This window comes from Carcharodon carcharias, chromosome 10 (assembly GCF_017639515.1).
Source record: "Carcharodon carcharias isolate sCarCar2 chromosome 10, sCarCar2.pri, whole genome shotgun sequence".
NCBI lineage: Eukaryota > Metazoa > Chordata > Chondrichthyes > Lamniformes > Lamnidae > Carcharodon > Carcharodon carcharias.
In genome coordinates this window covers 25301980-25329828 of record NC_054476.1, presented here as the reverse complement: position 1 = coordinate 25329828, position 27849 = coordinate 25301980, and the positions used below count along the sequence as shown (strand labels likewise).

Below are 27849 nucleotides of genomic sequence, written 5' to 3'. Positions count from 1 at the left end.
ATCTGTTTTCCCAATTCAGATTATTGTAAAAGAATACAGGCTACCAAATGTACATGTGTTTGCACTGTTATATAAATATCTTCTCTTGTGTTATTCAGGTGCAGAAACAGGAAATTGCAATGGAAGTTCTACGCCAGGAACTAGAGCAGACAAATGATGAGCTAGAACGGCTTAATTCGAGCCATTTGGAAGAACGAGCCCGTCTGATTGATGATTTGCAAAGTTGTGAAAGAGAGATTGACACACTTAAAGAGACGATTGTAGAGAAGGAGTATAGGCTGACTGTCCTTTCCGAGAGCATGGCAGAATATTCAGAGCAGAATGAAACATTGAAAATGCAAATTAGATATAAGGAACAGGAGACTGGAGAGCTGCAAGCAGCCTTAGCAAAGGTTGAAATGGAGGTCATGTTATTAAAGAAGGCTCAATCTGTTGATGAGCAGGCCATGAATACCAGCATTTCTACACTTGTAGATCAACTTTCTAAGGTAGAATCTGAGCTCAGTACTGCTCAACATGAAGCTGAAGCTAAGGGGGAAGAAATTAATGCTTTAATGAAGCAGATTGGAGAAAATAACAACGTAATTCAAAGTCTACGCTCAGAATTACAGAAGGAGAATATATCAAATAAAGCTCATCTTGTAGAATGCAGAGCTCAAGTATCCTCACTTGAAAATATGGTTTCCATAACCACTCAACAGCTTCAGGAAAGAAATGCTAGCAGCCAACAAGAAATTGAAAAACTCAAGGCTCAGTTGATTGAAATCAGCTCGGCAAAAGGAAGACTTGACAGTTCACTCCAAGAGAAGGAGGAGAAAGAACAATGTTTGGAGAATGAGTTGAAAACCTTGAAAAATCAGTGCAACAACCTTATAGCTGAGTCTGTTGGAAAAGAGGAAGAGTTGGCAAAGTTATCCAAGCATTTTGCTGAACATAGAGAAGAAGCTGAAAGCAAACTGCAGGAGAAGCTGGATATTGTTGCCTCTTTGGAGCAAAGGCTTCAAACTGTTGAACAAGCTAATTCTCAACTGATGCAAGAAGTACAGGCTAAAGAAACTGAAAGGCAAGATTTAAAAAGGCAAGTGGATGAAGTGACCAGATTAGTTACTGACTTGCAAAAACAAACAAAAACACTTGATGAAACAAATGTGCAACTGCAGGCAATGGTGAAAAATCAAGTTCAGAGCCTTTCAGACCAAGCTAAACTTCTATCTGAGTCAAATGAAAGTGCTGCTAATACTATGAAGATCAAGTCCAATTTGGAGTGTCAAATGAAAGAGCTGTCCGCTGAAAATGAAAATCTCAAGAAGATCCTTAATAATAAAGATGATGAGCTTTCAAAGAAAAATGATGTTGTGCAACAGTTAGAAATTGGGATAACTTCCAAAGAAGAACAGATTTTACAGTACACAAGCACAATCTCCCAGCTTCAAAAAGAAAAAGAAGCGTTAACCCCAAAGCTAGAACTTCTAAAAGCTTTGGAGCAGAAGAAAGTAACAGTGGAAGAGCAGTTGCGTGAAAAAATAAATGAGTGTAACTTTCTGCAAAATCAAATTCTGGAGCATCAAATAACTACTGAGCAGATTAGAGGGCAGTTGCAGCCTTTGGCAGTACAGCTTGAAGAACTTAGGCTTTTAAACGCTGAAAAGGAGGTTGCGTTGAGCAAAAAAAGTGCTGAATGTACGTCACTCCAAAACCAGCTTTGTGAAGGACAAGAGAGATTGTTGCAGCTACAAGATCAGATTCAGGAATTTGGTAGTGAACTTGGGGTCAAGGATGTGGCTTTAAAAGAAAAACTATCTGAATGCAATGGCCTGCAAAAAGCACTAAGTCAGTACCAGCTTACTGCTAATAGCTTAGAGAGTCAAGTACAAGCATTGACAGAAGAAAAGGAAAAGCTCAGGCAGCAGTTGGATGATAGAGAATCTCTCCTCAGCAGCAAGTCCATTGAAAATCATGACCTGCAGGGACAGCTTAATCAGAAAGCTGATACAATTTTGTTGTTGCAGAAGCAAATGGAAGCATTGAGTATTGACAAAGAATGGCTTCAGAGCGAAAATAAAGAGTTACAAATATCTGTCAGTAAGTGGACTGCTGAGCAGAATCAGCTGCAGAAAAAAACGAATGACTGTGAGTCTGTGGCTGCGCACGCACGTGATCAAGCACAAATTCTCAGCTCTGAAAATCGCAAATTTAAAGAGGAACTTGAGGAGATGAGCTTTGCACTGAGCAGTAAAACAGATGAGATTACAGCCCTTCAATGCTTGCTTTCGCAAAAAGTGGGAATGAATGAAGGCACCAGCACCTTAAATGTTGCCACTGGGAAATTTACATTGGAGCTTGAAGAGAAACAAGTCTCATCGAATCAGCAGGCAATGTTACTGCAACAGCAGCAAGGCAAAATGTTGCAAGGGGAAAGGCAATTGTACCAATATGTGCAGATAATTTCACAATTGCAAGCTCAGGTGCAAGTTATGATGTGTGAAGCCGTTCAGCTTAAACAGACATTGCAAGAGAAAGAGACAACCCTTCAACAGCAGACTGTTGAACTTGGAGAGCTTCAGAAAAAGGCCGCAGAGCATGGCGCACTGGAATTGCAATCCATAGAAAATATGGGAACCATTTCGAAACTTCAAAACCAAATCCAGGACATGACTTTGAAAGCTCATGAGCTAAAGCGCACTATCGAGGAAAGAGACCTGCTGCTGGCCTGTAAAGTCGAAGAGTGTGTCAAAGTCAAAGCAGTATTTTCTGAAACCGAGGATTCTGTTTCGCAGCTTAGAGTGCAACTGGCAGCTGCTAGCTCTGAAGCTGAACAGCTAAAGACTATTATTCAGGATAAGGAGCTGGCTATGTTGCAGATCAAGGAGAGTACCACAACTTGCAATGAAGCATTGATGTTAAAGATACAGGCAAAGGAAACTGAATATGCAGCACTTAGTGAAAAGTTTATTAATCTTGAACATTTATTTTCACAATTAAATAGTCAAATAAACCAACAGAATTCAGAAATAAGCCAGTTGAAAGAGGCTGTTGTTCAAAAGGAGGCTTCAATTTTAGAGCAGAGAAAACTTGTCAGGAAATGGCAAGACAAAGCGAGTGAGAGTGACTTGCTGAAATCACAATTCACCGAGAGCACAGAGCAGATTTCTCAACTTCAGAATCAAGTGCAAAACATGCTTTCTGATTCAAAACGACTTGAGGAGTTACTGCAGGATAAAGAAACTGCTTTTAGCCACCTGCAGGAAAGATATGCTGCACAGTCTGAACAGTTCAGGGAACTTCATATAATGCTTCGTGCAAAGGAGGAAGAAATAGCAGGACTTCAGACAGTACTTTGTGAAAAAGATGACAATATTCAAGTCATAGAGAGTAATGCAAATTCTTTGATGGTTGAAGTTAAATCACTAAAAGAGGATCTGCAGAAGAGTCGGGTGTCATTAACTGATTATGGGAATGTTTTGCAGCAAAAAGATGAAATGTTTGCTATTAATCAGAGGAATCTGGATAGCCAGATTGCAGCTCTAGAAGCACAAAAAATCCAATATAAGGAAGCTGTAGAACAACTTGAGATGATTAATCAGGATTCAAAACAAAATGAACTAATCCTTCACAAAAAATATATGGATCAGACACAGTGTATTGAGAAACTTGAGTCAGAGCTAAAGACTTTGAGTGAAAAATCAGCTCAAGACAATCAAGAAAAAGCAGTGCTGATTGAAAATCTTCATCAGCAGTGTGATCGACTCCAAAAAGGAAATTCACAATTGGATCACCAGATTAACATGATGAAGATGGAAAAGGAACAAGTGAGTGCCTCATACCAAAAGCAGTTACAACAGAAATCGGATGAATTACGGATGCTTGAAGAGAAGCTTGCAACAATGTGCGATATTAATGAGAAGCTTGATGTTGCACAGCATATGAAGGGTGAAAACGAGTGTCTTCAAAAGCAGGTCAGTCTAAAATCAGAGAAAATAGCAAAACTGAAATTGGAGGTTCAGAAATTAGAGCAAAATCTGATGGAATCAGAAAGGAAATGGTTGGTGGAATTTGGAAGGGAAACTGAGAAAAATAGTCTGCTAACAGAGAAACTGAGCAATTTAGAGAATCAAACAGAGTTGAAAGATGTTAAAATAGGCAGCTTACAAAAGGCACTAGATAATTTGCAAGAGGAACTTTGTGAACAGTCATCTGCATTACATACCAGTGCAAATCGTCTGCAAGAGCAAGAAGTGCTGGCATCAAACTTCAGTCAGCAAGTTGTTGAAAAACAATCCAGACTGGATGAATTGTCAGCCTTGGTTTTCAGCAGTGAATCTGCAGTGAATGAGTTAAAGCAAATTCTATCTGAGAAAGAAAAAGAGATTGAAAATTTGCAAAGTAGCATTTCAGCAAGTGAAAAAGGTAGGTTAGAAATTACAGAAAGCATGGCTGATAAATTAATTTCTTTTGAAGAAGAAAAGTTTTCACTCCGTAATGAACTCAAGCAAACCAAATTAAGTCATCACTTGGAATTAGAAGCTTTACAAATACAGGTAACTGATCTTCGGGAGATGCTGGAGCAATCACAAGCTGAACTAAAAGAAAAGCAACACGTTTTAGATGAACAAAGTAATTCAGTACAAGAACAGATCAGTGCTTTGGAGGAGAAACTTAACAAGAAGTCCCAACAGTTGGAAGATGCAATCAAGGAAGGGGCTCAGCATTTTGATTCCCTGCAAAAGAAGGAGCAAGCGGCACACATATTGACTATGCAAGTAAACCAACAGCAAGAGTTGGTGCTTTCTCTCAGTCAGCAGCTGAGAGAAAAGGATGCCTCTACTATGCAGCTTACAGAATCCATATCAAAGGAAATGGTTAAAGCAGCAGAAGAGGAAAAACACTTGAATAATCAAATACAAAAGCTTAAGGTGCAATATTGTGTTTCCGATGAAATGATAGACAAGCTTACACGTGAACTGGAGGAGCATAAGAAACAACTGGAACAGCAAGAAATTCTTCTGAGTACAAAAGAAATCCAGTACCAAGGCATTGCTACTGAAAATGAACAGTTGCTTTCGCAAACACAAGTGCTGACAAAGGAGAGGGACTTGCTGAAAAAGAAGTTTCAAGCTGCATTACTAACTAGAAGGGATTTGATGAAGAAAGTTCAAGAGTTGCAAAAAGGAGCCATCGCTGACACAGTGAAAGATCAGCAAATCACAGAATTGCAGCACAATTGCAGAATGCTTGAAAGTCAGAAACAAGAGCTTACCTCTGAAGTGACAATTGGTCAGAATCAGATCAAACAGCTTGAATCACACCTTGAAGCCCTGAAACAACAGCTGGTGGAAAAGGACACTGATATAAATATTCTTAGTGAGACCCTTTCCACAAAAGAAATTGTTATAGAACAATTGCAAGAAAATGTCAGTAAATGGGAAATGGAAAAGGAAGCCCTGTCTGTGGAATTGCTTAAAACTGTTCAACAGAAAGATTCCTTAATTGCACAACTTCAGTCTGTTTTAAAAGAAAAGGAGAAAGCATTCGAAGATGAGTGCTATCGACTTAATTCAGACCTTGAGAAACTTAAAATCGCGTTATCTAAAGAAACAGGTCACTCAAACACAGAATTGCACGTTGGAAGTGAAGCTCCTGGAGGTGGTGGCTTTGGTGTCATTGAGGTCGTCGACCAGCTAAATGTGCTTAAACAAGAAAAGGAACATTTACAAAAGAAACTTCAGGCAGCCCTTTTGGCTCGGAAGGAAACCATCAAAAAGGGTCAGGAGAAGGATAAACATCATAAAGAGCAGCTCTCCCTCCAGAGGGAAGAATACAACAACATTTCAGAAATGTATTTTGTGCAAACCAAAGATTTAGAAAATGTGAAAGAAGAGCTAACTGCACTTCACCAAACATATCAGACAAAGCTAACAGAATTTGAGTGTAATAGAGAGTTAATAGGAACTTTGCAAAAGCAGTTGCATTCTGTCAATGTCATGCTGAATGACAAAGAAAAGATATTGGAACAGCTTAAAGTTCAGCTTGAGGAACAGGAGAGCAAAATGCTTGCTGCCTTAGGTCAGCAAGATGAAGTTCAGGTTCTTGAGAAGAAATTAGCAATTAAGGATGCTGATATAAAAAGCCTTCAAGGTGAAAATGAACAACTTCAGCAAGATAAAACAAAACTAAAATCAGAGTTAGGAAGTGCACAAGTTAGGATTGTTGAAATATCAGAAGAGGTCCAAATGTTAAAGCATTCTCTATCCAGTCAAGAATGTCAGCACCAAGAGGAAAGGGAGAGTCAGGCTGCAGAGATTAACCGGCTCCGAAATCAGTGGCAGTCAATCCAAGCTGAAAATGACCTCAAAATTGCTCTGGAAAGAGCACTAGAGGATAAAGAAAATTATTCTCTCACTGTAGAAAATTCAGCTGAATCTATAGCTACTCTCAAAACACAACAGTTGGATTTACACAGAGAGAGAGAGCAAATCCAAACACAGCTGACCACCTTTAAGGGGGAGAATGCAGATGTCAAATCATTATTGAAGCGGGCTTACCAGTCTCAAAAAGCAGGTGAAGAAGAGAACCTGCACACGCAACAAGTACGGTCTGCGCAATCAGAGCTAGTGAAGTTTCATGAGAGTTTACAGGAACGTGATAACACTATAAAGTCCTTGGAATGTACATTGTCTGAGAAACAAAAGCTTTTGGAGGAACTGGAATTACAAGTACAAAAGCAAGCAATATTTTATGAAATGGAAAAGGAAAGAACAAAAACTTCTACCATCGAAGTTGAACAGAGGGCAGCAGATAATTCTGAAGAAAGCAAGTCTAAAGAGCTGATTCAGAGAAAGCTACAAGCTGCGCTAATATCCCGGAAAGAGGCCCTGAAGGAAAATAAAACTCTGAAGCAGGATATTAATACTTTAACATCAGAAAAAGAACAACTTACTTCCAAGATTTCTACCCTTGAAAGAAGCTTGGCTGAAACGAAGAAACAGCTTGAGCCTTTACAGCAAGCAGCTTCTGCACACCATGAAGAGAAGAAGAGGCTTCTTTCTGAAGTAGATAGAATATTCACAGAAAAACAGAACTTAAATGTTGCATGCGAAAGTCTAAAGCATAAACTAGAAACAATAACTCAAGAGAAGCAAGACTTTTCTCACCAGCTGGATTCACTAAAAAATTCCCAGGCAGCAGAACTGTCAGAGTGGAAGGCAAAACGCGATGAATTAAAGAATGAATATGAGTCCCTTTTGCAGTCCTATGAAAACATTGGAAATGAAATGGATAAGATGAGACAGATAGTTGAAATGACCAGAAAGGAAAAGCAAGAAGTAGTTTTCAAACTCCGTGAAGTTGAGGCTGAGCGGCAAAATATTGAGAAACAACTTGAGGAGGCTAGTGATCAAAATGAAAAAATGAAGGACAAAATGAGAAAGCTTACAAAATCCAAGCAGCAGAGAGTTCAAGAGCTTGAAGGGGAGATTGAAAGAATCAACAGTGAATTGCAAACCATTTCTGCTGCAAATCAGAGCCGCACGAGTGAATTGCCCATTCAGTACAATCAGCTCCTAGAGGAAAACAACTTGCTAAAGCAAACCTATGAGGAGCTTAAATCAGAGATTGATAAAACTCAGAATGAGAAAGAGCATTTACTGAAGGAACTTAACACATCTACATCTATCCTAGAAGAGCTACAAGCCAAAGAGACATTTTATCAGTCTGAATTACAGTCTGAAATTGATAAATTCCAAGTAAATGAGTCATTATCTTCAGGCATGCAATCTCTGGAGGTCAAGGCTGGAGAGATTCAAGTTTTGGATCAAGCAAGACCATTGCTGTCCGAGAAGCTTCGACAATTGAAGTTGCATCACAAGATGGAGAGCCATGGAAAGAATGCTATAATCGTAGAACTTCAACAAGAAGTAAAAGCTTACCAGCAAGAGACTGTAAACTTAAACGAAAAAGTCAAAATTTTAGAGGATGACAAATCCCTTCTCCAGGAAGAACTTGAAAATGTTCAAGAAATGTCAGAGAAAGTCAAAAACGAGAAAGAGTATCTGGAGGCGGAATTACTTAACAGTGCTGACAAAATCGATCAGTTAACAGAAGCATTGAAGACACTTCATGTGCAAAACAATTCACTTGTCAATGAATTACATGGCTTCAGAGAAGAGAAATGTCAATTGGTCAGAGAAAAGGAAACTCGGGAAATAAAATTGGTTAAAGAGTTTGAGGAGAAGCTACGGTCTGCTCGGAGAGGTAAAACCAGACCCTATGGTGAAACCAGAGAGTTGCAAGAACTGTTAAAAGAAAAGCAACAAGAAATAAATCAATTACAGAAGGACTGCATCAAGTATCAGGAACTTATTTTGGATTTGGAGCGAGCAATCAAGACAACCGAATCTGCCTGTGAAGAAATTCGAAAGAAACTAGAATCTGCAACTACGAAAGCCTCCAAATCTGAAGAGCAAATCAGACTAGTTCAAGAAGAACTTGTTTCTTATAAAGCCTTGCTTCGTGATGCTAGAAGTGAAGCTAATGGCTTTCACGCGCAGTGCTTAGGGCTAACAGAAGAACTACAAAGAAATGAAGAGAAAACAAAAGCCCAAATTACTGAAAAAGAGAAGGAACTACTTATGATTTTGGATCAACAGAAAACAATTCATCAAAAAGAAATAGTCAATTATCAGGACAAACTAGATTTGTTAGAACGTGACAAAGACAGGGTGGTTGCAGAACTCTTAGAAGTACAGGCTGAACTAAATGGCCGGGATCTGCTGATTAAGAAGCTTCAGGGCGAGTTGAATAACAATTTAGCGAATTTGGCAGCATTCACAAAGTGTATGTCCTCGCTCCAAGATGACAGAGACAGGATTATTGAAGAAAGCAAGAAATGGGAAACTCGATTCCAAGATACTATCCAAAATAAAGAAAATCAAGTGCAAGCAAAGGAAGAAATGTTACAAAAACTTCATGAAGAAATCAAGCTAAAATCCTTCGACCTTAAAGAACTCCAGTACAGAGCTTTGAAGTTAGAGCAGACAATAAATGAACTTACTGTGAGCAGTAAAAACGCAGAGAGCAAGCATCAGAATGAAATGGTTAACATGAAAGAGATCATTTGCAAAGACACTGAAAAAATCGAAGAGATGGAGGGATTGTTAAAAGAAAAAGAAGTAGCCCTAAACAAATTGTCACAGGAAAATAATTACTTAAGTGCACAGCTTTCTGACATGAGCCATTCTGTAACCAAGTTGAAAATAACAGAGCAAATGCTGGAAAAAGATCTGACAGAAAAACAATCAGAAAGTCACCAGCTTCAGTCTGAAAATGAGAAATTAAATGCTGACCTACAGAAGCAGAATGCTATTTCCCAACAGCTGAAGCTCATGCTAAGCAATAAAGATGTGGAGATCTTGAAACTCATGTCATCAAAAGATGGTGAAATTTCAGAATATGTAGCAGAATTACAGGAACAATATAGAAAACAAATAGAGGATTATGAGGAGAAGTTGAATATTTTCCAGCATGATAGCCAAAAAGCAGCCAGTGAATCCAAAGAATTACAGGTGCAGATTGATAAAAGCAGAGAAGAGAAAGACAAAGTCGTTGCCAAAATGGACGCATTTACAAAATCAATGGCCTCCCTTCAAGATGACCGAGACCGTATTTTATCGGAATATACACAACTGGAGCAGCGCCATCTTGATATGCTAAGTCAGAAAGATAGTATTATTCAGGAAAGTGCAACTGAAAACAATGAACTTAAGCAAGAGATCAGAAATCTGCTCAACCAGATGGATGATCTTAATTCTGAAAATGCAATGCTAAAAGCACAATTAATTAAGTACAGGGAGGAGCTTAACCAGGTCTTGTCCTTGAAAGATAATCAGTTGAAGGAGCTACTGCAAAAGCAACTGCAGCAAATTAAGAATCTAGAGAATGAAAAAAGCAGCCTTGAGAAACAATGGAAAGAAGCACAGAGCTCCCTTGAAAAACGTAATGAAAGCATAAAATCCTTGCAAGTAGAGAATGAGCAAATTATGGAACAAGTTACAGAACTCAAGACTGCTACTTTACACACACAAAGGGATAAACCTGAAGCAAATGAGACAAAATTAATTCTTGAACTTCAACAGAAACTTGAATTTAAAACTCTGGAATGTGATGAGCTCAAAAAGGAAATCAATGTTAAAAGAACAAATTTAGAGGAACTTGAAAACAAACTTATTAAAGCTGAGGGTCTGGCCAAGTCAGAAACCAGGATTAAAATCTCTGAGAAAGCTGTTGAAGTGCTTCAGGAAAGAACTGAAGAAAAGCTGGTTGTATTATCAAAAGATTTGGTGAGTGAGCAAAGACTTTTAGGTATCATAAATGAGAATAAGGAGCTTACTTCTCAGACAGAATCTTTTGAGAAAGCAGTGATGGCTCTGCAGAATGAGAGAGACAGACCTTTAGAGGACCTCCAGCATCTCCAACTCAAGCATTCAGATGAATTTGAAGTAGAATACCATTTTACCTTGTTCATTGATTTGTGCAACTTCAAGCCCTATCTTAGAATTGACTTTTATACTTTAGTTAATGGAAATGCATTTTTAAAGCCTTACAGAATAATGGCGCTGCCTAGCAACAAAAGTAGAGAACCATTGCAAGGTGCTAAATTTAAAATATAGTATGAAATATTAACCCTGTCTTGAAATTGCTCAGTGTCAGGATTTATATTTCAGGCTATGTAAAGTTAGCAAAATGCTTTGTTTAGATTGTCTTTTAATGAGAAAGGAAGGGCACAGGAGAAGTGCTGTAATCATATTTTACATTCATACTTACATAAACATTGAATACTGTTTTTGCTTTCCTTGCAGTTGAAAGAGGCTGTTTGCCTCAAAGACCAGAATTTATGTAATGACTCCTCTGAGATAACGTGGCTTCGAGATAAAGTGGAAGAACTAGAAAAACTGCTTCAACAAACAAAATTGCAAGAACGCACTGAGCAGGATCTTTCTGCCTGTCGGAATGAATTGGCTGAACTAAGGTTTGTTAGTATTTATGGTAGAATTTCAGTTTGAATAATGAAGTTGTATTTGTATAGTGCCATATTAACCTATTCAGAACACCCAAAGTGCTTCGCTGCCAATGAATTTCCTTTGTGTACTTTATGTAAGCAAATGTGTCATTCAGTTTGTATGCAGTGAGGTCCCATCGGTAGCAAATGAATAAACAGGTTTTGGCCTGAACTTTATGCTATGTGAACGGGAGCGTTTCCTGCTTTGCGAAACCTAATATCAGGCGTGATAGCGTCAGGCAGCATTCCCAACGCCATCACACTTGTTTCGGATAATACCATGTGTGTGTGGGTCAGAAGATCGGAACCCAGCCACGTTATTTAAATATCTATTTAAATGCCTATTGATGCAATTTAACCAGCATTCTGAGTGGAATAATACGGGCAGAAGGCAATAAAACGCTTTCAAGGTCTGAATGATGTCAAGTGTGAAACTTATTTTATTAAGGGCAAAAACAAAAATACCTGGAAAAACTCAGCAGGTCTGGCAGCATCTGCGGAGAGGAACACAGTTAACATTTCGAGTCCAAATGAACATTCAACAGAACTAAGTAAAAATAGAAGAGAGGTGACATATTTCACCTCTCTTCTATTTTTACTTAGTTTTGTTGAAGGGTCATTCGGACTCAAAACGTTAACTGTGTTCCTCTCCATAGATGCTGCCAGACCTGCTGAATTTTTCCAGGTATTTTTGTTTTTGTTTTGGATTTCCAGCATCTGCAGTTTTTTTCTTTTTTTTTTAAGGGCAGGCTTGTTAGGGTGGGTTTTTAAACTGCAGCTGAGGGAAGAGCTTCAGCCTTGCAGTTAAGAAACCTCTGGCCAAGGGAGTGCTTATTTAAACTAAACCTTGCAGAATTTTGGATCTATCTTTAGAAGGACTGTCCTCTCAATGGGAGGGGTCTTCAGAAACCCCCATTCTCTTCATCAGCTGGGGTGAGTGGTGTAATCTTTCCTACACAGATGGGGATTGTGGTGTCAGTAGGAGGCACAACCTCCAGAGAGGAGTTAGAGATCAGAGGGAGGCCCTGGAGGCAATGGCTCCTCAGGATGGGAACAGCCTAGCACAAGGTTCCAGCGATCAGACGGAGCCTGGCGAGGCTCCTCCAGGTGCGAAAGATGTTAACGCGGCACTGAGGGTGTACAGGGAGCGCTCCGGCTACCTCAGGATGACAGAAACTCAGTGCCAAAGAAGACAGAGGCTCTCAAGGGCAACTGCCACATTCCTTTGCGAGTTGCTTGCTGGAGAGATTGTGTCAAACTGCCTTGGGTTTGATGACTGTCGCCCTAATGTTGACAGTGGCACTCAACGTTTTTGCTATAGGCTCCTCTCAAGCAGCATCTGGGGACCTGGCAGTGATAACCCATCTGGCAGCAAGCCACCGCATCAAGGTGTTTACTGATACAGTGTTCCAGAGGGGCAGATATTGCATTGCTTTCACCACATATGTGCAAAGCCAGATGGGGAGGACCGAGGACTTGCAGCAATTGATGGTTTCCCCAGGGTGCAGAGAGGCGTCGATTGCACTCATGAAGCCATAAAGGCTCCCGAGGCACAACCCTGTGCGTTCATCAATAGAAAAGGCTTCCACTCAATCATTGTTCAGCTGGCATGCAGCCGCAAACAACATGTCATGCAGGCGTGTGCCAGATATCCAGGTAGCAGCTATGATGCTTTTCACTGGCCCTGATGCATTGGAGGGTTGGCTTTTGGGAGATAAGGGTTCTCCTCTGAAGAGATGGCTTATGATGTCTGTGAGGGTTCAAGAACTGAGGTAAAGAGAAGTTGTAATGAGAATCACGTCAGCACTAGGACCATTGTGGAACTGACAATCAGCCTTCTGAAAATGCGTTTCAGACGCCTTGACAGATCAGGAGGTGCATTACAGTACTCCCCCTCACGGGTCTCCTGATGGTTTGTGGTCTGCTGTGCCCTCCACAACATAGCTATCCAAAGAGGAGACACATTGCAAGTTGATGAGAGGCCAGAAGGGGAGCAGTCATCTGAGGATGAAGAGGAGGATGAGGCAGGGGGGCATGGCGATGCTGCAGTCAATGTGCCTGGCCACGAGCGGGCTTAATGGTCGTGACACTATGGAAGCCTTAATACAGCAGCAGTTTGCGTCGGGCCCTGCAGAACACCAACGTCACTTAAATGAGGAGACAGATTCCCACCTCACACACACACACACACCCCCCCCCCCCTCAAATATCTCAGAAGTACAGTGAGAAAATCTTGAGGCCCTCACAAGCCACTCTTCTCCAATAACCCCACAGGAATATATATGAACTTCAGGCCCCCCCCCCCACCCCCGTTCATCAAATTTGGAAATCCCACAGACACTAGTGACACATCTCCCATTTATAAAAAAGAACACGTGGATGAGGAACTGTGATTTTGCACTTAATGAGAAGGATTAACAAGCAAAACACATGGTCAATGATAGATCTCACCCATCTGGCCCTCATTGTGAGCACTGTGAATAATTGCAAAAATGTTTACGCATGCTCCGGTGCAGTGCTCCCACCCACCCCCACCTCGCTTGCAGCTGCACTGGAGAGAGGCTTCTGATTTGCCACCTTCCTTGCCTTGGATGACTTTGGCGGGTGTTCTCTGCGTGGCTTAGGCTGAGGTGCTGACCACGTCAGGAGACTCTTGCACAGATGCATGTGAGTCTTCAGTCACCAAGGCCCTGGTCGACATCTGTGTCAGTGGCTGCTGGATGGTGGAGATGTTGCCTCCCTCACAAGTGCCAGGAGAGAAACTCACAGATGGAGGTTGCAGCTGCTCATCCCCTGCCACCAGGACTGGTTGGTCCTCCCTGCCAAGTGGTGAGGTTCCAGGAGCTGGGTGGGCGACCAAGCTCCCAGTTCCCCTGCCGCCCTGGGCCGGAGCTCAGAGTTAGGGTGATGGTGTACAGGTCAGAGCACACTCTGACAATCACACATGCTCAGTTTGCCTCTCCTGGACAGTAGCCAGTCTGTCCATAGTGGAGGCTTGGCGCTTTTAAGAGTGGGTGATCGCAGCACTTGTGGCCTGGATAGATATCTCTACTGTCAGGGCCAGAGCATGCAACCCCTCTGGTAACCCAGCCATGTCTTCATGGTCCTCATGCTGCACATCCAGCATCTTCCACCTTACTGACGGCTCCGGAGGCTCATCATCCGGCTCAGATTCAGACTCTGGCTCACCCCTGACTGCCCGAAGCCTGCCCCACTACACCCTCCGGCAGCCGCACTTGTGACTGTGAAATGCCCTCATCAGTGCAGATATGACCTCTGTCCAACGTGCTGCATTGTGCTAGTTTCTGCAGTGCTGCTGAATGCCGATCGAGGATGTGACAGTGCATCCTCCGAGGGTTGCTTCTCGGAGGAGGGTGGAGGTTGCTTACTATTCCCTGATGGAGGCAGCGCTGAAGAGGCTTCCCCTCTAAGGATCTAAAAGTGTCACGTCTAAACCTTGACTCGGCTACACTTTTACCCGGCCAGGCATGCATTAATTAACTCTGGAAACAATGAATCCACGAACAAAGACTTGAACCCTCTGATGATGACGCTTGTCAAGTGCCCCAAGTGTGTAATCCCAGCACCAAACAGTGTGCATTTCACTATTACACCTTCAAACTACTGTGACCATTTCATCCCATCATCCAGTGTGATACTTTTGCCATCTGATTAGAACCAGGCCGCCCTCCAATCTCGCCACTGCCTCTACTCCATGAGCCGTGAGTGTCAACAGGGGTTAGCACTTATTTCTCAAATGCAGTGAGGATCTCGAGCCATGTGATTCTGCCACCAAAGCGGGAGCACTCACTGGCGCTCTTGGCTCGCTTTTCCTGAAAAGATTAGACATAGAGTTGGCATAAAACACTCAAATACTCATGTCATGTCTCAGTAACATTGTCAGGTGAGCACATGGCTGGCTGAAGCCTATGCTTAGCTGTCAGAATGTTGTCGTGCCAACCAACCAACATTCAAAATTAAAACTTCATTAAACAGAGAGAATGTTGGTAGAAGTCAGCAAGTTTGGCATCATCTGTGGAGAGAAAGATAAACTTTCGAGTATGCATGACTCTTCTTCTGAGCTCTGAGGAAGTCATCAGCACTGAAAATGGGTCCTTCTGTTTCCCTTTCCACAGATGATGCCAGACCTGCTGATTTTTTACCAGCATTCTGCTTTTTTCCAGATTTCCAGCTTCCACAGTTTTTGGGCTCCATAGTTCATAACTGGTTGGAAGATCCATAGCATGGTTGAGGAATGCTCTGCAACTGTGGGTGAGCTGGTAATCTGGTACATTTGTATTCACTTTTTACGCTTGCCCCACGCTGGACACATCTTGCTCATATGGATGTCATGCTCACCGTTGCTGACCTCACAAGGTCATTGAATCTTTTCTGGCATTAAACAACTCCTCCTGACCACATCCACACTCTACGCCGTTGGCCACCTCCTCCCATGCAGCACTCATCTGTCTATGGTTCCTCCTCTTGCCACCTTCAGAATGAGATTGCTCACTTCTAGCCTCCACTGCATAGCAGAGTGCACTGAGCGTTGTCTCCATGGGGACAGATTTGCTCCTTCTGGAGCTACTCTTCCCTTGCTTCAATGGTGCAGATATCTATGAATGGAAAAATAACATAAATGCCAAACCCTCAATGTCTACAGCTGAAAGACTTGCTGAATTATTCAATTATGGCTTATTGTGATGCTGCAGATGGCTGACAGACATAAGCAATCATTAACATTTACTTAACTTGATACACCGCACAGGACCATAATCCTCTCTGGTAAACTGTTTTTTCTCTCCAGGATTCTTTCAGGGCTCACGTGGCACTGAATGCTGACCAGAGGCCCTTTTAAAGTATTGGCCTGACTTGGTTCCCGGTCACGGCAGCGAGTTTCAGCACCTAACTCCCACCTTCCAGAACGACTGTCTGTCACTGACCCTTGCCGCTAATTGGTGGCATTTAGTGTATTATTGCACTCACAGGGCTAACCCAGAAGTCATAACACCGCTCAGTTTCGGGTGCAGGACCTGCTGTCGATGCACCACCGTATAATCTAGCCCTTTGTTTTTGGTGTTCGTTGAGGGAGGAATATTGATTAGGTAGATCCCCTGCTCTTCTTTAAATAGTGCCATAGGATCTTTTTCATCCACTTGAGTAAATAGAAATACTCTTGGATTAATGACTCATTCAGATAACAAGTCCTCCAATAAAGCATTACACAAGATTGTCAGCTTGGAACGGACAACATTCTGTTAGTGAATTTCTGACTCAGAAGTGAGCATGCTTCCAGCAAGTTCTCAATATCTGCTATAATAAATTTTGTGTCAGCAAGAAGGAATTCATTGTGCAGGACTGGTCAATTTAGGAAAATCCTTGAATTATAAAATCGTTGATTACCATAAATAAATTTTATAGAGAGCTGACTTTAGTCCTTGGTTTAGTTTTGGGACCAGGCTTACTGATCTGTATTTCAGTTTTCCACGGTCGGTGCTGATTGATTAAGTGCTCCGTTCCTTGCAGAGTTGCTGTCCTGGAACAGTGCTGTTGAAATGATTAGCAAATTTTGTAAACAACAATGCCCCTGGTAGAAAAACATGGCTGACAGATCACATTAGCTGCAATGGTGACGTACAGAAGATGCTTCAACTTGTGAACCGTGAGACCAGAATTAGGGGCCATGAATATAAGATGGTCACCAATAAATCCATCAGGGAATTCAGGAGGATTTTCTTTACCCAGACAGTGGTTAGAATGTGGACTCTCTACCACAAGGAATAGTTGAGGTGAACAGCAGAGCTACATTTGGGGAAAGCTACATATGTATGTGAAGGGGAAAAAGGAGATAGAAAGTGATTTTGACAGGTGGGAGGAGACTCACGTGAAGGACAAATACTGGCCTGGACTGGTTGGGCCGAATGATCTTTTTCGGTGCTGTAAATACTGTGTAATGTTTCGAGCTTGTTTTCTTAGACAAAACGGAGTAATGCCAATTACCAGGGAAGGGCTGACAAATAAATTATGTTTTATATCTATGTCCTGTTTATTAAGAGACTTCATTTGCATTTGTAAACATGTACTGGGGTTTAATTCATTTAAATTGGCTCCATTATGACTTGAGGAATGGGCAACAAATGCTGGCCTAGTTAGTTACTTTCTCACCCCTTGAACGAAATTTTTTTTTAATAAACTTTGTTATATTGCTCACTTGTTTAAAATTTGACTTGTGCAACGATACTTGAGCTGATCAATCAAATTCATTAGTAATTTTGAGAAGGGATTGGATAAATATTTGAAGGGGTAAATATTGCAGGACTACTAGGAAGAGCAGGACTAATTAAATAGCTTTGCCAAAGAGTTGACATAGGTATAATGGGCTGAAAAGTGTCCTTCTGTTTAACAGTTGCAGCAGTGCTATAATGCTGTATCTCATTCCACTGAGCAAATAACCCCCAGTGTACAGGCTGGCATTAATCTTAGCTGGCTTGCAATAATTCATGTCTCCAGCGAACTGGTCTCAAGATGGTATCGTTTTGGGATGGCATAGTTGTGGTAATATTTTCCTTTAATCCATCGAAACTATTTATCCTGTGTGGAAGATTTTGCAAACATTTACAGGAACGTAACTAAAATTATTTTATTTGCACTTGGTGTGCCATTTCTCAACTAATGAAAGAAATTATAAATGTTAAGACTTGCAATGATTTATACTGGTCATTAATTTATATTGCAATACAATGTAACATCCACAATAGGATGGATTAATGTTTTCAAGATCAGACACCCAGATGACAGCTTATTGTTACCAATTGAAATGAACTTTCAACCAATCTAGAGTCCTCTCCTTTTTATGGATTAGCTATCGTAGATTATCTGCTTTTAAACAACTTGCATTTTTGGCTCTTAGTTTCTTTCATGTTCCATATTTTTCAAAAGAATGTCCATCCCAGAGATAGGATAGTTAATGATGTATGAGTAATGATGACAAGGACGTGAGGAAAAAAGGAAATGGAAGTAAATGCTGATAGGATTCAGTGAAATTGGGTGGAAGGAGGCTCACATGAAGCATAAATGCTGGCATTGATCTGTTGGGCCAAATGGCCTGTTTCTGTGCTTTTAAGGTTTTATGTGTATAAGCCAGGTGGAAATTTATCCTTATCTGAAATGTTTGCTATTAAATCTCCAATGCTAAACAGAAAAACCCTGTAACACCATCAGTTATATGCACATAAGCTATTTAGGCAATGGTTTGGAAGCAATTCCTGTGCCATTCTTAACCAAGATGCTCCATTTTACAAATGCATCTCACGTAACTTTAGTTTTGTTGGTGGTATTATGTATCTAATATTATTCTCCCTTCTGTCAGTTGCAGGGAATCAATTGCTTCATGTGTAATGCCTACCTTGCTTTATTTTTGGATTAAAGACAAAATTGGTGCACTGTTGTTTCTTTCAGATCAGAGAAGGACTTCCTGCTTTTAGAGTCTAGAGCTATGAAAGAGCAATACCACTTAACAGTGGCAGACAGAGATAGACAAATTGAGGAACTGAGGAAATTGAACCAGGAGGTGTGGAGTAGTGAATTGGGAAAAGTAAATAGTGTGTACCAGGTAAAGGTAAGCCTTTTAAAAACTCATTCATAATGGTTTGAATGAATAACTCACTTTAGAGGTAACATAGCCTTTCCTCCCCATCAGCCGAAATACTCAACTTGATCAACTATGAAGGAGTCCTTATTTTCTTTGCATGAGATATTAAATCTATCTACGTTTTAAACTGATGCATCTTGAATGCCTGTCATCACCTCTGGATAGGAGGGTAACAATCTGGGTTTGGGAGGCCCCATGTCCAATTACTTTCAGGACAATCATTTAAAACTATGCACCTGGAATTCCACAATGTATGTTGTATGTTCTTTCCCTTTTTCTTTTGATCTGCCCCATGGGTCTCATCGTTGTGTGCCATAATTTGAAATAAATTGCTAATGAGTGACTTGTCACCCTCAATCTCCACCAGTGTTTCTTGGAGTTTGTGGTAAGGGATTCGCTTCAATCCTGAATTGGCTTGTTGATTGACTTTTCCTTCCTCCTGCCATGTGGGCGTTTTTTGGTCTTGTAGTACCAGTCTTTATTGCTTTCATAGTTTGCCTCGAAACAGATGCTGTAGGAAGCAACACAGGGAGGATTAATTTTGGATAAAAGCAAAATAATGCAGATGCTGAACACCTGAATTGAAAACAGGAATTGCTGGAAAACCTCAGCAGGTCCAACACCTGTGGAGAGTGAAATAGAATTAATGTTTTCAAGTCTTCAGAACTACATTATTTTGGACCTCTTGTTAAATCAGACCATGTAAATCAGTGTATTTTTTATTACAAAATGTTGTGTGTAACTTATAAAGCAATATCTGAATTTGCTGTGTCTTCCTGGGAAAGTTAAAGACTAGGGCTGAGAAATTAGATTACGTGATGCCTGTTTTACAGATGTGCACATGCACCAGCTGAGCTGGAAGTTCAGCAGCTGCTATATTTGTATAGGCATTAAAAGAGCTGCCCAGGACCATTGCTTGAAACAGTTGTTAGGTCCTTTGCATATGTAGAGAAGAGAACTAATGTCTATTTTAGATCCTTTTTGTAAAATTGGGATTACATGCAGCCTAACAAGTGTCCCTGTGAGGCACTGCTGCAAACCACCACCGAAAATGTAAGGTTAAAATAAAGCTGTTCATCTAGATATGGAGTGGGAAATGCAAAAGTGCTTCTCCTAGTTCCAGTTTAAACCATAGGCTGCTGCTGGCTATCCCTCCTTGGTCATTCCCCTCACTAACACTCTTGGTCAGGTCCCAATTCCTCAACCCCTCTTCCTCTCCTACTGTTCTACTATTAGTAGAAAAATTTGCAAATTATTTCTAATTTGCAATTAATGGGAATACTAGCCCCTCAGATGGATAGAAAATGTTGCAAATTAGTTTTGCGTTTTTGAAGCATCAGTTGCATTTCATGAGATCATAAGAAATTGGAGCAGGAGTATGCCATTCAGCCCCTCGACCTTCTCTGCCATTCCGTAAGATCGTGGCTGATCTATTTGTGGCCTTAGCTCCACTTTCCTGCCTTCCCCCATAACCCTCAACTCCTTTATAGATCAAAAATCTGCCTAATCCAGCCTAGAATATATTCAATGACCCAGCCTGCACTGATCTCTGGGGAAGAGAATTCCAAAGACTAATCATCCTCTGAAAGAAGGAATTCCTCCTCATCTCTGTCTAAATGGGAGACCCCTTATTTTTATACTCTGCCCCCAAGTTCTAGATTGTGCCCCTCCTCCCCATCCCCAAAGGGGAACATCCTCTCAGCATCTACCCTGTCGAGCCCCCTCAGAATCTTATATGTTTCAATAAGATCATGTCTCATTGTTCTAAAGACCAGTGAGCATAGGCCCAACCTGCTCAAATTTTCCTCCTAAGACAACCTCTTCATCTCAGGAATCAACCTAGTGAACCTTCTCTGAGCTGCTTCCAATGCAAGTTTATCTCTCCTTAAGTAAGGAAACTAGAACTGTACACAGTACTCTAGGTGTGAACGCACCATGTGCAGCTGTAACAAGATTTCTCTACTTATATATTCTACCCCCCTCCCCCGTAATAAAGGACAATTTTTGTGTACAAGTTTGTGTCTATAAGCATTGTGTCTATAAGTGTCTATTGGATCCAATGTGTTGTAAACTTAAAAATGTTTAATTTTATGTTTTATCTTAGCCGTTGGAGATTGTATCCTTACTGGGCAATGAGAACGTTACTGAACAAGTGAAGTCTCTGTTAATAGAAAAGAAACAACTGCAGAGTGAAGCTCAGGGTTACTTACAAGAGATTCACCAGAGAGAACAGCGATTCCAGCAGCTGAATAGCAAGGTAATGTAGTTGTGAGCTTCATTTTATGTAAAATGCTTCATTGTAAGCTTCACCCAACATTGAATTTAATTCTAAAGATAGAAAGTTTGTTTATGGCATTTATGCTTTGATCAGATCTTACAGTTCACTGTTTTGCTGGCACAGGTTATGCAGTGCATTGAAGAGAAAACCACATTATCTAGCCAGCTAAAGGCAGTCTCTCAGACTCTGCGTGATACGCAGTCGCGTTATGGGGATCTCCAGGACCGTTACTACAGACTAGAAAGACAGTATCAAGCTATACGATCATCTTTGCAGAATGAAGAACAAGTAAGTGGAGCATATAAAGTAGCCAGTTGTCCTGTAGCATTACTTTTTAATTTGCTCATTTCCTCCCCAATTTAAAACATTTAAAAAAATTGAAGAGAAGAAATGGTAAAGTAGATGCACGAGGTAGAAAGAATGAGAAAGAAGAGGAAGGATGAGAAAAATGTTGGGCTCCAGTGTGAACATTGTAAATATAAAATAAAGTCTTGTGTTATTGGTGTTGAGTAGTTTAAAATACCTGTGTATTTTTAAATATGTTAATTTGTGCACCATTCAGTAGATATTTCACCTGATGTGAGGGGCACATTATTTGATTTGTTAAATAAGCGGGATTCAGTTGATGTTACGCGATAACCCCAATCACTGTACTGACCTTTAATTCCTCCTCAATCCCATAAGCAAGCTTGGATTTGGGGTGTACCAATTTGGGCTATACAACTCCTATCTAATTGGTGACTATGGAGGGTTTGAAAACAAGGAAGAGAATTTTAAAATTGAGGTGTTGCCAGACTCTGGAGCCAGTGTGTTTCAGGGGTGATGGATGAATAGAATTTGGTGTGATTTAGGATACAGGTAACAGTTTTGGGTGACCTCAAGTTTATGGATTTTCTGCAGCCAGGTCATGGGACTGCAGCTATTAGGCTTTGACAATCACGATCATATTTCCAACCGCAAGAGGGTTTTTCTTTTGCCCATTGACCTCGGTTTTCCTTAGCCGTAACTTTACAGGAAGCCCAAGTGTTAATTAAAATTGGATTCTCAGCTTTTCTTGGTTGTATTGTAGAATGAAGCTAACGAAGAAGTTCCACCAGGAGCTCCACAGGAGCGTGCCAGTGTTATAGTGGAAATTGACAACTTAGAGCTGATTGAACTACGGAGGAGGTAAGTGTTGTTTGTTCCGCATTTTTACAGGAAGAAACGGCACAATTATTTCATCTATTCAAAACCCAAGGAGGAATTTCATCAATTTGTAAAAATATTTGCATATATTTCAAATGAATCTTAATTTGGTGGAGAAATAAATTGTGGTTTGAAGTTCAGCAAAGAGAGTTTTCTGGAGGTGTCAATTACTCATCTCTTTTGTGATAATGAATCACAGCAAAAAAAAAAAACTATGGTGGTTAAAGTGAAGTAAAGAAGCCTGGAATACTGTGAACACCATCAATTATTAAATGAAAGGAGCTTAGAGGAATTGGTCTAAACTGCAAAGTTATAATGGCAAAACTCAGACTGAAGAATGACCCAAGGATATGAAAAGAAATGGTGAGAGAATTAGGAATGCCTTAATCACCCAAGCTCACTGATTTCAGGTGTAGCATTGGGAGATTGCAGCCAAGTCAGTGTCAAATACATTCCTTTGGACCCAACTAGGGAAGTCAAGAACAAGACCCTGGCTTTTAGGAAGCCCAGGGCCTCCATAAATTTAACCTAGACTTGTGCCCTGGAGAGGATACTCCAGTTTCACTGTAGATCGTCTGTAGCAAACGTGGCAGAGACTGCCATGCCAGAATGGGGCTCTGAACCACACCAGGCAGCATTTAACACAGAATTGACCACCATCATGCCATGAGATGGAAAGCTATCAGTACTGGGAGATTGGAAAGTAGAAAACCTTAGTTGAAAAGAGAGGAAGGGACAAATAAGTTAACTACAACCCAAGGGTCACAAGTTTAAGTTGTTCAAAGCCAAACCTAGGTTAGATGGCAGGTGGTCTTATCCCAGAGAATTGTGGACCTCTGGAATAGTGTACCAAGTTGCCAGCTCATGCAGTGGATGCCAATTTGCTGAATTCCTTTAAGCAAAGGCTTGACCTGATTCTGGCTAGGGAGGACATGCTTGCACAAAATGTAGGCACAACGTAAAATTAACAGGGCCAGAGTGACCTCCTGGTCTTGCTTTTACCGCCTAAGGAGGTCAGAGAGGAATTTCCCAGTGTTTTTTTTCTCCCCAAATTGACTCAGGCTGCTACCTGTTTTTTCGCCTCACCCAAAGGATCACAAGGGTGGAGGGGGGTAGAATATATATGTTGACACAGAAGCTATCACAATTGTATGGGACAGGCTGGGTGAACCAGCCGGTCGCTTTCTGTCATTGTTTGTATGCTCGTAATGTCTTTAGTGAGAAAATTGCTAGAATTCATCATGGGGGAGTACAGAAACAGTTTGAGATATTTAAGAAGGGAGACTAGAACCAGACATAATTGACATGAGAACTAATTCTGTGCCCAGGCACTGCCAGAGATTGCTATTTGGGAAATTATGAACCTGCTCCATCTCATTTTTCCATTTGGCAGCTTTAATAGTTGAAGATTAGGGGCCAAAAATCCACGATTCTTCACCCTGCACTCCTGATGAGGGTGCCAATTCATGGAATCAGTCCTATGAAGAAATTATAGGCAATTCATATCGAAACAGTGGAAGCTGCCATGGCTCACAAAAGGGCAGACCAAGCTTGTTGGACTGAATGGCCAACTTCTGTTTCACTGATCCTTATGTTTCTCTTTGTCAGACACCTTAGAATCTGCAGAAATTCCAAGTACTTTGGTGATCCTGATATGGCATTTTGTAGTTGCAGAGATGCGATTCTCAGTGATTGAAATATCTTGCGCCACTTAATGTTCAGTACTTTGAGAGCAAATTGCATTGTACAAAGACTTCCTTACGATTCAACTAATTTAAATCAAGATTATCAAATATTTTCAGTATCAGTCTGGCTCTGTTGGTTTTTCAGTTTTATTAATACTTTGATTCCAATCCCATTCCAGGACTTGAGTACATAACCTAGACTCACGCTTCTGTACTGATGGAGCGCCGCAATGCTGGAGGTGTTGCCCTTTGGATGAAACATTAAACTGAGGTTCCATCAGTCTATTCACATCAATATAAAAGATCTCATGACATGGTTCAAAGAAAAGGAGGGGTATCCTCCTGATTACCCAGCCAAGATTTAACCAACAATACCTGAAAAGTGTGTTTTTAGTTGTCATTTTCTCTTACGGCTGTTTGTGGAACCTTACTATTTGCAAATCGGCTGCCATGTTTACCTACAAAATAAGTGTCCAGACTTCAAAAATACACAATTGGCTGTAAAGTACTTTGGGATATCACGAGGGTGTTAAAGGCGCTATACAAATGCCAGGTCTTTTTCTGTTGTTTGTCAGTCACAGAGCTTTTTTTGTTGCTCATGATCTAGGCTTGCAGAATCGGATCAACGTAATGATTCTGCTCACCAGGAGCTCTCTCAGTTAGCAGAAATGCTAGCACATGAAGAGCTAAGAAGGAGTGCTGCTGAGGAAGCATTGATAGCAGCTGAAGAAATGCTTAAGCGGTTAGTGTTAAAACTGAACCTCTTTCATTTTGAATTGTCCTGGAGCATCATGTAAGGTTATTGCTACCCTGTCCATCCCAATATCATTTGCATTGTCTGAGGTAGTTCTTCATTATCCATTGGAAAAGAGGATGAAGATATTTGGTCATCAGTAAGAAGGGTGTCATTAGTGCATGGACATGCTGAGTGATATGTTGGAACATACATTGTTCATTTCAACTGAGCAGAGTTATCTCATCAGTAGTTGAGGTTTTACAGTGAGGAGAAACACTTCTGTGTATGAGTTTGTGTGCAGAATTATAGAATCATAATGCATAGACAAATGGGCATTCTGCCATCATGATTGGCAGTGCTTTGAAAGAGCTATTCAATTAGTCCCACCCTCCTGCTGTTTCCCCATTGCCTGGCAAATTTTTCCTTTTTAAGTAATGATCCAACTCCCCATTGAATGTTCCTATTGAATCTGCTTCCACTGCCCTTTCAGGCAATGCATTCAAGGTCATGCTGAGTGAAATAAATTTTTCCTTTTCTCTTGCCTGGCTTTTTAAAAAACAATTAACATATATCTGTATCTTCTGGTTAGTGAACCCTCTTGTAGTGGAAACAGTTTCTCCCTTTCTACACTATCAAAACGCCTCATAGAACATCCTGTGGTCTGCAGAAAGCTGCGCTCCTTAGGTACCTGATCCTAAATTAGGGGCAAGAATCCCATGGAAGCTTTACTTCCTCCTAAGTCTTTGGTATTGGTGGATGTTTTAAAGATATTGTATTGAGGAAGCGGCTGCTTTTGGTTCATATTGCTATTTTGTTTCTAGTCTTGATATGCCTGCTGCCAGACAACCACCCAGAGAGTACACCATACAACTGGAATCAGATGAAGAACGTGAAGCCTTGATTATAGATCCCAGTGAACATGTTGTGGTCCGGAAGGTATGTAATGCCATTCATTTCTTTGTATACTAGTTTTGATCCATTTTGCTAAAAATACCTCTTTCCCCTCACCACCCCACCTCCACAGTACTCTGTCATATAGGCATTTATGTCCCCTAGGCCTTTTCTCATGTACTTCTGGACCTGTCATTAAGAAACCACAAATATCCTGTGCTAGTTGTGGAACTGTCTTCCAACACCCCGTTTCAAGATGGGGGATTTTTCCAATTTTTTGGAACGGATACTCTTCTGCTCAATAGCACGGCACATTGGTGTTCGTGCATTCAGTGACTAGGGAACCTTAGGTAAACTTTCCTGCTAATAGTCAAGGAGTGATACAGTACAAAAGGAGGCCATTTGATCTACCATGCCTGTCCCAGCTCTTCGGAAGAGCTATCCAATTAGTCCCACTCCCCTGTTCTTCTCCCACAGCCCAGCAGCTTTTTTGCTTTTTAACTATATATCCAATTCCCTTTTGAAGGTTATTATGTAATCTTCTTCCACCACCCTTTCAGGCAATGCGTTCCAGATCATAACATTTGGTTGCGTTTTAAAAAAAAAATCTCTTCTGCGCCCTGGCTTTTTTAGCATTTACTTTAATTCTGAATTCATTATTGAGGTGGACATTAGTTAACTTCAACTCCTTATTTCTTTTTCATAGGTGAAGAGAGGAGCACTTTCCTTCAAGCGGTGGTTGCGTGGCCGAAGTTTATACTGCACAAAGCTAATGAGTTCAAGGGCCAGATCACGCTACTTAGTCTTTGCTTATTTTGTGACGCTACATGTTCTTGTTTTCATGTGTCTAACGGGACTTTTATAGGTACACTGCATTGACCAGAGGGAAAAGATTTTGCTGAACAGTATACGTGTTTATGGCGGGCAGTGGGGGGGGATGGGCAGGTGTGATTTAACCTAACCCCTCTATTGGGAAAGTGACTGAATGGGATGAAATGTTAGTTTTATGCTCTGTCTAACTTTACTCTCCATTGAAGTCAATCGGTGGGCAGGATGCAAAACCAACAATCTGCCTGAGCCGGCTTTCCAAACTCTGGATTAGATAAAAGTTACTCTGTATTCGTGAAAGCTGCTAATGATTTGAGCACTGATACACTTATGTAAATTCTATTCATGTTAAAGTATTGTATGAAGTGTATTGTCAAGATATGTTTATAACTGCTGGTGAGATTGTGAACTGGGTTTAAAACTGTAATTGTTTGCCTGCTATTAAATTCCAAAGTTACTCTGCTGCTTATGTTTATATAATAGCTGCATTATGTAAAATTGTGTATATTTTCTGATGTGGAAAGCAAGATTATTTAACTCTACCGCTCAAGAGGTAGAAAATCTGGTAAAGGTTGAAAGATTATTTTTGTGCTTGGAAATGTATTTGTAAATTGAAACTTTGCAGGTAGTTGAAGAAAAACACTGAAGTTAATTTAAAATACAGTGTTACTTTCATCTTGATTATGACTAGATGTTTGTAACCAGAGTGCAATGTAGAAACACACAGGTTTTGAATATATTATATCAGCTAATTTCTTGTTTAAGAAAAAGTTCTTATTAAAAGTTGAAATGTATCATGTACAATTGTTTCATTGCATGATCTTTTGTGTGAGGTGTTCGGCACAAAAACATCATGGGCTGGATTTTTGCTCCCCTGCTGGCAGGTTTGAAGGTGGGAGGGGTGGTGGGGGGAGGTGCCAAGTAAAATCCAGTGGGCAGCTTGTCTACCTGCTACCGAACTGTCTGTCCCGTTCACCTGTGCAATTTTACCAATGGCAGGAGTGGCGTCAGGCCACAAGCGGGCCCTTAATGAATTAATTCACACTTAATGGCCTCATTTCCACTACCCTCTGAGGCATATTAGAGGCACCCCCGCCCCACCAAGGTGTAACCCGCCCCAGGGGCAGAATTTTGCCCTGGGTGCGCGGGATCGGCGGGGGCGGTTGGGAAGCCAACCACCGCCCACGATTAACAGCGCACCGTGATTTCACACTGGTGGGCCAGTTAAGGCCCACCCAGCGTGATACGCGAGCGGCCGCACTGAGCGCTGCCTGTGTGGGCGGGAGGAGGAAGTCGAGCAGGATTAGCGCGAACTTCGTGCATGCGTGTGAGAGGACGGAGCTGCCTCAGGGAGTTGAAAAAGATATTGAAAAAATTAATAAAGCACAGAAAAATATAATGAAACGTCCCCTCATGACTCTGTCACATGAGCAGGGGACATGTTTTTAATTAAAAAATAAAGTTTTTATTTCATTTATATTTGTTTTTGGAAACCTCAACCTGCCTGTGGACGAGGTTTCCAAAAAAATGCAAAAGTTGCTT

At 41.0% G+C, this 27849-nt stretch overlaps 1 protein-coding gene across 1 annotated transcript in view; it reads left to right on the top strand.

Moving 5' to 3' along the window:
- Positions 1-27108, top strand: part of LOC121283504 (golgin subfamily B member 1-like) — an 82523-nt gene extending 55415 nt beyond the window's left edge. Inside the window, exons 22-30 of the mRNA XM_041198163.1 lie at positions 99-10334; positions 10854-11023; positions 18512-18671; positions 20809-20961; positions 21106-21270; positions 22052-22149; positions 24460-24594; positions 25410-25524; positions 26186-27108. Coding sequence (XP_041054097.1) covers positions 99-10334; positions 10854-11023; positions 18512-18671; positions 20809-20961; positions 21106-21270; positions 22052-22149; positions 24460-24594; positions 25410-25524; positions 26186-26344 — 11391 coding nt within the window. The 3' untranslated portion in view covers positions 26345-27108. The remainder of the gene's footprint in view (positions 1-98; positions 10335-10853; positions 11024-18511; positions 18672-20808; positions 20962-21105; positions 21271-22051; positions 22150-24459; positions 24595-25409; positions 25525-26185) is intronic.
- Positions 27109-27849: the final 741 nt, after the last annotated feature.